The sequence below is a fragment of the Asterias rubens genome, chromosome 10 (genome assembly GCF_902459465.1).
Source record: "Asterias rubens chromosome 10, eAstRub1.3, whole genome shotgun sequence".
In the NCBI taxonomy this organism is placed as follows: Eukaryota; Metazoa; Echinodermata; class Asteroidea; order Forcipulatida; family Asteriidae; genus Asterias; species Asterias rubens.
This window is the reverse complement of record NC_047071.1, coordinates 17,964,013-17,976,453: the sequence shown is the minus strand read 5'-3', so window position 1 is coordinate 17,976,453 and position 12,441 is coordinate 17,964,013. Positions and strand designations below refer to the sequence as shown.

At 40.0% G+C, this 12,441-nt stretch overlaps 1 protein-coding gene across 1 annotated transcript; it reads left to right on the top strand.

Annotated features, from left to right (window-relative positions):
• The first annotated feature begins 5,186 nt into the window (after positions 1-5,186).
• LOC117295293 (FAST kinase domain-containing protein 5, mitochondrial-like) lies at positions 5,187-12,083 on the top strand. Its single transcript, XM_033777851.1, has 7 exons — positions 5,187-5,224; positions 6,311-7,959; positions 8,451-8,551; positions 9,393-9,558; positions 10,070-10,469; positions 11,099-11,213; positions 11,673-12,083. The coding sequence occupies exons 2-7, from the start codon at positions 6,312-6,314 to the stop codon at positions 11,778-11,780; spliced, it is 2,538 nt and encodes an 845-aa protein (XP_033633742.1). The 5' UTR covers positions 5,187-5,224; position 6,311; the 3' UTR covers positions 11,781-12,083.
• The last annotated feature ends 358 nt before the right edge of the window (positions 12,084-12,441 follow it).

The following is a 12,441-nucleotide window of genomic DNA, read 5'->3' as shown; positions in this document are numbered from 1 at the left end:
ATGATCAATCATGGACCCAAGTCGATTCAATTGAATCATATCACAACTTCAATCAGCAGACGACCAACAAAGAAATGGCGGGAATTTTTACACTCACAAAATCTGCACTTTGGTACCAGTGTGCTTGGTGTTGGTGGGAGTAATCGTGTCTGTCACAGAGAATGTTTGGTGGTGTATTGCCTTGTGATAAACTTAAAGGAACATTATAGAATTGGTAAGAAAAAAATCGTCTTAGATCACAGATTTATATAAAACTTATTTTTACACGGTCTATTGATGATGATAGTAGAAAACATCCCTTGAAATATTTCTGTCTGAAATGTCACGATGAGAAATAAATGAAACTGATTTACATTTTGGAGTTTATCGCCTATCCAGTGAGCGTTTTATTATTATTTTTTAAATCGATGTAGTGCAAAAAATAATGTGTAATCGGTTTTCACTTTGTTTTTCTCGTGACCAAGATGGCCGATCGATCTCAAACTTCTTCAGGTTTGTCAGTTTATGTATGGTGGATTACATAGAGTGGTTACACTGCCATCAACTGTTTTGTTTAGCAAAAATAATTCAGTAATGTTCCTTTAACTGAGTTTATATATCAGGTTTTATAAGCAACACGATTTGTCAGCAACATATAAACATCCTTCTGGGTCTCTCAGCCGCCGCACTGGATGTTTTGTAAGCAGTAAATGGAATGTCACGTCATTGTTTCTTTGGAAGAATTCAACTATTGAATGAATTCAACTATATGCCTTTGTGGATACTGTCATTGCCATACTTCCAACCGATGTGTCTCTTGACTTTGCTAGTCAACAAAGATCAAAAAGATCGGAGTAATGTAGTCTTTTTTAGTTTGGACTTTAATTTTCTTGAAAACGAAAACACCATTTTGAGAATGATTAAAATAGCATTTTAAAGGAACTGGACACTATTGGTAATTACTCAAAATAATTGTTAGCATAACAACTTACTTGGTAACCAGCAATGGGGAGTTGATAATATAAAGCATTGTGAGAAACGTTTTATTTTTTCCTTAAATAACGTAGTTTATAGAAAGGGTTAATTTCTTACTCAGACTGCGGGCCTGAAGGTTTTAAATATTTGTTTAGGCATCTGCAAGCAAACACATTTGTGCAACAAGGGTGTTTTTTCATTCATTGTTTTCTTGCAACTGCGATGACCAATAATGAGTCCACATTTTTACAGATTCGTCATTTTATGCTTAGTGTTGGGACCCACCGAGTGAGAAAACTGGTCGTTGACGATTACCAAAGGTATCCACGATTAAAGAGACGAAAATATTGATGAACATTTTAAATCTTTATATAAACTTTGACATTTGTGGACAGCAGTAAAATCTGTTTTAACCCTTGTTCTTAAATCAAATTTACTATTTTATCGTCTTAGATCAAAGGTTCAACTGCATTATTTTCAAACACAAAACAGAAAAAGTGTTTGAAGTTTTATGTCAACCTGAAACTTTATTAACTTTAACGTTTTCATTACTTTTTATATAAAAAAATGCTCATGATCAGACTAACAAGAAAGTAGACGCTAAGGGTAACCAGAAAATATGAATAAGTCTTAACACGTTTTGGCTTCCTAATCACAGCACAAACATTCTGGAAGGTGGGTTAAAAAAAGAACCCAGCTACTACAGTTGTCTAAACAATTTACAATCACCAAGGACACTCTGTATGGCAAATATTTTCAGCATTATGGCTGTTGTATTATTATGGTTAGTGTGTCAACACGCACTTGGTAGCTCGACTTTTGCGGTGGTTGGCAAATTTGAACCACGATAAAAACTTGCGGGTCGCTATGCTACTCTTGATTGCAATAATTGAACAGCCCAAATAGCAAGTTGGTGGTCTTCACAATGACTTTATGTATCAAAATCTCTTACTGGACTTCGAGCTCACTGGTAGTAGTTGCTAATTGTTAAGCGGTTGTGATGGGGGGTCTTTGGTGTGAAAAGTTAAAGTGAATGTAAAGGTGTGCAGTCAATTGGTTATTATTGTGACCTTCGTCCGGCCATTGCGCTCACACCCTGGGCCCAGTTTCACAGCAGTGCTTGAGCAAATGTTCGCACTTAATGTAGCAGACAAATTTGCTAAGGTGCAAGCGTATTTCACAGGTTAGCAGAACAATTAGGCGGCCATATTGCGCGTTCACCATGAAATTGCATTGTGACGTCATTTATTTTTGTGCAGTATAAGCACCGGAAGGTATGATACTACCAAATTTACATCTTCCCAAAACTAACCCTAAAACCTGAACCCATGGGTAATCTATGAGTTGTTTGCAAGAGATTAATTGCTCAATTAAGTGTGATCAATTAAGAATGACGAGTAATGAGTCAATGAGAATGAAAGAGGGGAGTGAGTTACTAGGAATTGGGGGTTAGGCGTGATGGGTGATGAAGCAGGGTTTGTAAAGCTCGTCACTCTAAAATGCGTATTTTCATAAAACGCTCAAAAGGAAAAGGTATTTATGATGATGACGACTGTATGATCATAAACTAGATTGATTGTGACGCATTGGTGCGTGATGGATGATTTTTCTCACCATGGTCTTCTTGGGGGAAATTTATTGAATACTGAACTTGTCCTATGTCGCCCCAACCGCCACAAGAAACCGCAACGCAGTAAAGGGGTTAATCTCATCTGCTCAATATACTAAAATAAAACACTCATTGTGTGACCAATTCAAAGGCAAATCTGGCTCACATTCAGATAAAAATGTTTCAGACTGTTCAAAGTAATACTTCTTTATGCAATAACAGTGACGAGACATTAATTTTTTTGCTGAAAGTTACTACATATTCGGGCGGTACAGCGGCAGGATACACACATTCTATTTTTTGCATTCCTGTGGAGACATCTTTTGTTATTTTCTTTGTCCTTGAATTAAGAACCCCCCCCACATAAACTTTGACAACACATTTCCTTTTGAAGTTTAGTTTCCTTTCTGTTTTCCTTTCTGTGTTTGTCTCGATCTCCATAAGAACTCATATAGTTTGGGCCCCTGTGTGTGTGAAATGGTGGAGGGGCGGGGCGGGGTGGAGTGGGGGGGGGGGTGCTAGGTGGGAGTACGGCAGCCGTTTCCGAAAGCAGCAGGATTAAGGAGCTCAGCCTACGAGGTGACATAATTAAGAAAAGACCAGACTGTACTGCCTTTGGGGTAGGATAGAGGTTAACCCAAGTTCGCTGCGAACAAAATAATTATCCCCGTTGCCTAAGAATCTCTCAAGCCACACCCTAGGCCTGTCACATTGACTCTCTTTGACGGGGTAGGACTTCACTCTGACCGGTCAAATCTCCCCAAGCCCGATGGGAGCTCAACCCCCTCAGGGTTCGGAACAAGTCAACACGGCTTGGAGCAGATAACAGAGGGTCATCAGGGGAGAGAAGGTGACATTAGTTCCCCTTCACAGAGTTGCTTCAGAGGCGCTTCCACGCATCGACGACCCGACTGAAAAGCCTCCCTAAAAGTCCCTACCGTCCGAGAAGGTATTGTGGTGACGGGGCTAACAAATACCTCACGAAAGCCTGTTTTACACGGAAGGAGCTAGGTCTAGGCACTGGGGGCGGATTTCCGGCGTTCTTTTTTCTCCACCTATTCAAGGAGTATTGATTAAAATGATTATCAATGGTTGTATCAGTTTCCGGAGCTTTGGTTCAGAGGGAGTTCACGAACAAACCAGAAGTATAGTCTGCTTTCCGATGGCCAAGTTTGTTCGTACAGTGCTTCCGTGCATTTACAAGGGAATCTGAAATTTGCAAGGAGCTGTGTAAAACACAACAAGTTAGCTTAGCATAAATTAATGTGCTCACCGGGGAAAAAAATGTAGGCCTATGGGGTGGGGGATGTGGGGCATGGTCGTATCACCCTCTATTGTGTCTTCTTGTGTGCCTGGCTCAGGAATTCTTCAGAGGATTCCGGAGGTTAGGGTGACCTACTTGTGAACAGGAGGACACTTGGGGGTGGGGTTGCACCCCCTGGTCAAGAGCAGTACATTAAGAGAGTTGTGACAACTTTTATAAGCGATTTATAAGCCACTTTATGAGACCCCACTGCACATAGGCAAAACAAATAGGGGTGTCAGACTAGACTGCACATTGAGTTGTGACGACAAAAAATGATATCCCGCAGCCACGTAATTAATAAAGCAAACTCTATCAATACACAGTTCTGTTTCTGCCCACACCGCCATCGGGCATGTTTATTAATTTTGTCGTGCACTGTCACCCATATTCATCATCATCTTCCTAGGCTAGTTTACTGCAGTTTGCCTAAGTAGCATGTGTTATAAGTAATCCCTGCTTGCTGCTGTAACAAAAATTCCCAGAGCTTCCAGACTAACCATAAACAAATTTCGCGGATAAAAGGGGTTACCCATCAAACCATGGTCGGTGTCAAACTACTTCTTCGGCTTTACTGTTTGTCTGTGATTGTTTTCGATTGATGTCTTTAAAGAGAGAGAATTTTCTTTATAATTTTGGGGTTCAATAAAGACAAATTGGCTGAAGCGGGATTCGAACCAGCGACCTCCGGATTAACGTTCCGCTGTGGCAGAATATCCTGGTCCCCGATGATTCCGTTTGCCCCCACCCCTTCCCCGCTATACGGCAATCTGTGTACAAACTTCGCTCGTCCCCAGCAGCCAGTCTGAATAAAAAGCAAGGCGCTGGGGACGAGAAACCTCTTTTGAATCATCTTCGGGGGACAGATTTCCCTATAGGTGGCGCCCTACCAACTTTTAATAATGTTTGTGTAGCTTTACGTGGTGTGGATCATAACAAAAACATATAGTTTGTAAACTTGCGGGTACAACAATAATATTTAAACCACTCTTTGGAGAAATTGGCTCTGTGATGAGAGAGCTAGCTTTTCTCGACGTTTCGAACAGAATATCACTCTACATGCTCGTCTTCAGGAGATCAATTTAGAAGGCAGAATATTAAGGCATAAAGATAAACAGAAAGATGCGACAGGACTGGTGTCTGTAACCAGATATCAAGTTGGTATTCTTGTGTGGCAGATTTGTATTTCGCACATCTCCATAAGAGTGTAACACTTTATTAGCTAGCCCCATAAATCGCCACGGAGTTGATTGAGCCCACGCGTCTTTTTTCGTCTTCTGTTGACATTTGTAGCGCCCTCAAGAGTTAAAGTTAAATTAGTTTTGTTACATTCACAAAGTTGTCGATGGGAATTGCACGTGAGTAAATCTTTGTTTCTAAGAATTAATAAGAGGATTAGACTGGTTAATTATCACAAAATTAAACGAACACAACCATAAGTATAGCTCCATAAAAAAGTGACAATACTCTGGCCCCCACCCCCGTTGTCACGTCCGAAATGGCAGCCGTCCGTGCGCGCGCCGTGTAACTCACAACTGGCCACTTTTGTGTGGCCAAGCAAGGATAGCTGAATACTTACTTGGCCACACAAGTGGGGCTAGCACTATCTATGCAGACTGGAGGACTGTACTCTCCTCGATCCTTCAATTTTAACCATGCTTCAACAAAGTGTTTACATCTTCTGTTGTACAGTTTGCGGGTGAAGGTTACAATGGAACAGGGAAACCTGAGTATACAATACAATGAGCAAGTCAAGTTTTACTGGCAAACATTGAACCAATGACCAATGAGAAATACTTCTCATTGTTAATATAAATTAAAAAGTTGGTTTCTCCTTTAGAATTAGGGTTGATTTAGTTAGAGTTACCCCAGTTACCGGGGCGCTGTACTCCTTTTAAAAAAAGTTTGTCATTATAGGTCGTACTAGCACGACCGATTATGACAAACTTACTTAAGGATTCTGCCGAGTATCAACGTAAACGTAAACGTCTAGGGTTAATTATGATTGGTGCCTTTGAAAGCTTTGTCTTTGGAGTTTGTACAGTTGTAGGGACACACAATAATAATAATAATAATATTAGACCGTTTTTATATAGCGCTTTTCACGCCCGAGGGGTGTCTCAAAGCGCTTCCAACATTATTACCCCTGGTCACTGGGCCTTAAATCATTCCTTAAACCATCTCAGCTCCCTGGGGAGTTTACAGCCTGTGCGCAATATATGCGCTACTCGGCTAAACCAATCACAAGAACCATCTCTGCCGCCCTCACAGGTACCCATTTACCCCTGGGTGGAGAGAAGCAATTATAGTTAATTGTCTTGCTCAGGGACACAAGTGTCACGACCGGGATTCGAACACAACGTGCGCTGGGCATCGTGCAAGGTGTCAATTCAGTGAGTAAATGAGGTCAAAATAATAAACTAATTTGTATGTTTGGATTTCAGGATGAGCTGGAGACATTCACACTGTGTTGCAGTTCGCATGCTGTTTGACCTTTCACCTTCGGTCAAGATCAGGTCATCCCAGAAGAGGCTGTTTCAGTGTTGGAGACATTGTGATGCTGGGCAAGATTCAGCTCAATCTTCGTCTTCATTGAAGTATCGCTCAACGAATAATGAAAAACAGGTCTTTGCTGACAAGACAAACTCCTCCAAAGTGGCAACTGGTTTATTCCATTTACGCGTAGATGTGTCAAAGTTCCTCATAAATGAAACTAATGAACCACTCACCAATGGTGGCGCTTTGCAAGGTAATGGTAAAGAGACAATTAAAAAACACCCCTATATTCAACATGGAAAGCACCTGGATCCAGTGGTTTTCAACCAGCTGTCTCAGGACTGCACATCACTGAGACACAAAGACAGTGAAGAACGAGAGACTTTCCATCCCAAGTTTACACCAAGAATCTTCTACAGAGAGTCTGTGGAATATGCGGATTCGGCGGTTGTATTCCCTCAGGTTAGAAACAAAAGTTATGGCATTAGCGAAGAGGATTGCCAGTTTGAAAGAGAATCAGAAAATCTGTTGAACGACATTCTTTTTTCGGACGAAATCGAAGATGGCGTCATGTTACAGCTTTTAGATTCCCTCAACAGGTGCAGAGATGAGTTCATGCTGGGGTTGGCCGAAGATGAGAGATTCCTCAGGTTGGTTGAACATCTTGGCCACCATTGCGCAGACCTAGAGAGTAAGACCTTAGTCAAAGCATTGGTGGTATTTGCTAGGGCTCAGATCCGAACTAGTAACCCAGTCCTAAGGATACTCGAGACGAAATGCGAGGAGCAATGGGTTCGGTGGGATGTTAAGACATCTTTACTAGTCTGCGATGCGTGGCGATTGATCGGCCTTCCAGTCAGGCATCTAAACAGCAAGATTTTTAACCAGATGGAGAAACAGTTACACCAACTAACAAAACAACAAATTGTCCAGGTGACGTATCTTATTGGGGAGAACAGGCATGCCAAGACCAGTTTGCTCAACGGTCTTCAGGATCTTGTCTTGGAGAACATCGCCAGCTTGTCCTATCTGGAACTAGGAGCCATCTGCCAAGGCTTCTTCAAGTCCAAGACAAACTTAAAACCAGGGTTGGTTGGTGCACTAGTCCGGAGGATACAGTCCAAACCTCTTGATGACATCAACAGCTACTACCTGGTTGGGATCCTGAAGGTCTTCCGTCAGGCCTACTTTGGTCACAGCAACCTCTTTGATCAAATTGGCGACCAGGTCAGCGGGAGACTTCAGACCTTTCCCGTTTCATCCATCATGCATATCCTGTTAACCTACGCAACTCTACACCTCCACCATGCGGACCTCCTAGAGGCTGGAGCACGAGAGCTCATCCTCAGGTCCAACGAGTGCAGATGCAAAGATCTCTCTAAAGTCTTGTGGTCCTTTGGGACGCTGAACTATCTACCTCAGGATTCAGAGAGGTTCTTCAGGACATTGACAAGTAGGATGGTAGACCTCCTAGATGAGTACAACCATTTCCCGATATTTTTGGTTTCAGGGCTCCTCTCTTTGGCTTACCTCAATATATATCCAGCAGAACTTCTTGACGTTGTCTTCAGTCCAAGCTTTCTTCTCAGAATGGAGGGTGAGACAAATTACATTTTAGTCTGACAATATTTTGTAATCCTCCCTAAATGGAGAGTATACCTTTTGGTATTTATTTTCAAAAGGTAATAACCATACAATCTTACTTGGTAAGGAGCACTGCAGCTGTTGTGTTTAGAGAACATTTTTTTGAAACAATTCCCTTCAAAGCAACAATTCTTAGATTGAAATGTTTTTTGAATCCCTCTCCGTAAAAAAAACCCCACATTCCTTTGAAGGTATTTGTTTCAAAAAATGTTATAAATTATCAACAGTTGCAACGCTTCTTACCAAGTGAGTATTAAGGGTACTACATTTTGAGAATGATTACCAAAGATGCATTGGTATATTTAGCATTACCTTCTCACATTCATGTTTTTCTGTTAAGTGTTGAGGGTGTACATACATACAGACAAATAGATGTTGAATCTTGTTGCAACTTTGATGGATTGAAATTTTTTTTTCTTTTTTTTCTTTTTTTTTTTCTTGTAGAGTTCACCAAACGATCCAGTATTGATCCTCGTCGGGACCTATTTGCACTTCACGCATCGACACAGATTGATTGCCCTGAGTATGGACACCATCTGAACAAGGTACCATGGACGCTTTCCACTTGACCTAAACAGAAGTCATAATTGACTCATGTGAAGCATCTCCTTTAGTGTTTTTAACCATTCGATTGTTTTAATCCTATATAAACGTAGATGGATAAAGTAGGCCTAACCTGTGAATATTTCATTTCAAAAGTGGGTCGCATTTTTGAGATATTGCCGAAAATCCGGAGCGAATTTGTCAATGCAGGAATACACAATCTGAGAAGTGTTACTCTCAGATTCAATTTTTGGGGCATGCAAACTGATATATTTTTTTCATAACCGCATTACTTACAAGTGAAATGTTTCTCAAAATGCTTTATACTATCATAAGTTGCAATAGGATTCTAACATAAACCTGTTATTGCTATTAAAGAGAAGGTACACGTTTAGTAATTACTCAAAACAAGTATTAACTTAAAAACTGATTTGTTTACGAGCATTGGAGAGCTGTTGATAGTATAAAACATTGTGAGAAACGGCTCCCTCTGAAGTGGCATAGATTTTGAGAACGAGGTAATTTCTCACTAAAATAATAAAAGACTTTTAGCCAGAAGTCTTTTATTCCTATCTGAAAGCACACAAACTCGTCCAACAAGGGTGGTTTTTTCTCTCATCATTTTCTCGCAACTTCGATGACCAATTTAGCTCAAATTTTCACAGGCTTGTTATTTTATGCTTAAGTTGGGATACACCAAATGAGAAGACTGGTCTTTGACAATTAACCAAACGTGTACCTTCCCTTTAAGTGATAGCCAAACGTTTACCTTTCCTCTAGCCGCTCTGTGAGGGTGGTCTTGTTCTTGATATTTAAACTTACTTTTTTTCTTTCTTCCTCTAGGAGTTCATGTTGAATAGGCCCTTACCACCAGGAATGTTTGGCAGTCTTCATGCAGAGCTGACCAGTCACCCGCTACTGAGAGCCGTCTACTCTACCCTTGCATCACTACTTGGTGGAGAACAGAACCTCAGAATGAGCTTTATTATGCCTCATATGAAAACAGCTGGTACGTAGCGGTTAATATTTTCTTTACTGCACTTTATTCACTGATTCCATTCAAAATACACGCAGGTAATATTACTGAAAGATTATTTTGAAGAAGCACTGTTTGGATTCCAGTCCTGGTCGTGACACTTGTGCCCTTAATACCCCCATCACACCGAACTCGTTCTCACTGTGATTACAAACATATAGAAGAGTGGGCTTAAACTTTGTGCAAACAGAGCGGACGTAGAAGCAACTTTTATGGTCTGTTTACGAACATATGATTTCAAATCTTTGACACATCTATTGGTTATGAGTTTAAAGTCCTGGTCGAGAAACTATACGTTATAATAGATGTTAAATTTGCATCGGGATAAATAATATTAAGTTTTTTTTTTTTTAACTATACGTTACTTATTGCTTTTTTCTTGTAAGAATAAGGCACTGTTTTTCTTAGAAAAAAAGAAAGGACCTCTAAAAGACAATTTAAAATAATTTAGTTTTGTTTTATTTGGTTTACATTTTGTTTGCAGATATTGAAGTGCATTTAGATTCCAGTGATCGCCCCGTCCCCTTTGGAACATCAGAGCTGCAACCTGCGACTGATTCGCTATCATCATCAAAGTTGCTGATGGACAAAATGGATCCAACCAGAGAGCAAAATGTTCCTCTGGACTTCTCCCTTATTGCCAATTTATCTGGTGAGACATCATTGGATAAGTGTAGGAATACACCCACTGGCATAAGAACAGCATCTGTTAAACCAGCTGGAAAAGAAACAGCTCCCATTGACAATGTTTCCTCTGCAGAAAACACGAGTGTGAGTGGTAGCAACTTCAAAGAAAGTTTGACATCAAAGACTAAAGCTACTAGGAGTGCTGATTGGTCAAGATTTGAAGTACCAGAGCCAATCACGGATGAATCTGCAACCAGGTAAATATATAGGTTTTGAAGAATTGTTTGGGGAGGTTTCAATGTCTATTTGGTTTGCTGTAACACCATGTGTATACTACTTTGCTGTGTAGGTTTTGTTCTTTGAGAACTTGTTTTGCTGTTTATTCTCCTGCCTTCGAGTAGATTTTGGGAGACTATTTAGTTCTGAAAAGAACTGTCCTGGGCCCAATTTCACAGACTAAATTTCTATTTGTTGCATACTACTTGTTACTGGTGTTCAGCTGTTGTTTGTTTATCCTTCTAATCTGTGGAGATTTGGTTGGTAACCCTGTTTTTATCAAGGCAAAAATTTCATGCTAAGCAAATTTGTGCTTAGCAGCTCTATGAAATTGGGCCTGCTTATTAAGTACTACCTTGGCGGAAGGTAGGAATTCAGCCGGGACTACTTCTTTGGCTTTAGTTGATTAAGGGGACTATTTGTTATTAACTTCACTATCGCAGAGTGAGCTCTTTAGGGAATTGAGGCTACTATGCCCAGATAGCATTTAATAAGCAGTAGAAAATTAAGTAAGACTTTAAGAAAGAAAAAGAAGAAAAAGAAGAAAATTAAGTAATAAATGTTTCAAGTATTGTCTACGTGGTTTACTTTTGTTTTGTTGTTTACCCAGGTTAGCTGTTTTAGTCTGGTCTCGCAATCACTTCCACTTCAATGGTACGACATTGCTGGGATTACACTCCATGAAGAGGCGTCACCTCATGAAGCTTGGATACCAGATTGTAGATGTAAGTTCTTAAACCATAATGTTTGTTTTCTCAGTCCATCTTACGTGACCTTTTGATTGCATTGCTTTATTGGGATTGAAGGGGTAATCGGCCAAAATCCCTGTGGGAAATTGAAAGTTATTGATATGAATGATCTTCTCATCTCTAACAGCATCTAACTTTGCCGGTCCTTGGTCTCTCTGTCAAGGATGGTTTGACACAGAGACTGTAGAAAAACATCCCCATCACCATACGAACCTCAATTTTGCTGCCTATTTTCAAGAAAGCACTTCAAAAATATCTGTTTTCCCAGTTGCTTTCTTTTAAATTGTTTTTGGTTCATTTGTTGTATTATATGAAACGTTGTTCTCTGTTTGCCCAAACACTACGGTCCAAATCAAATGATGCTATATAACAGCCCAGCGTATGTATGTCTATTTTTGTTAACCCAAACGATATCATTGTGTTATCTATTTTTAGATCCCTTTCTTCGAGTGGGACCGATTGACAGGAAATCGACAGCGTGAACGCTACATCCAACAGAAAATATTTATGAAAAACATGAGTAATGTATTTAAACAAAAGTAAATGTTTTGATTAATTTTTTTTTTTACAATCAAAACAACTGAAATAAAATCTCAAAGTGTTTTAGCCCCTTATAAGGATGGAGTAATTACCAAGTATGGAGTAATATTGCTAGCATTATATTCTGAAGGCAACAAACATTCTGATACAAATTTCTGGAATTTATTTTTCACTTTTGAGTAAATATGCTATCTGTTCACCATGAATCGGTCACAACTTGTTCTTACAAATAGAGTGACTACCTAATAAATAATATTCATAAATACCTCAGACAGTTTCGCTTTTCCTATTGGTGGAGAGCGCGTCACGAGGGTGTGTATAAACCTTTGTTTATGACCGGTTAAAAGTGTTAATTCATGGGGTGACACGCGACCTTGAACCTGTTCTTTTAAGACAGTTTCTTCATTCCTATTGGTCGAGAGCAACGGCTGAAACAGTTGTGCCACATCATGCGATACGCGCGACGCGAACAGCATTCCCTTATAAGGAGTTGTTTACCTAAGGGCGGCGGAGGGCTGTACCATTTCATAGCTGGAGGGGTGTTGTGTTGAAAGAAATCATTGTTAAAACAATTATAATTTATAATCAAAGTGTGTTGAATCGGTTTTCAACTAGTGGTTTAAACCCGCTGGGGCCTAGTTCTTTATAATTTACCTCGACTTCG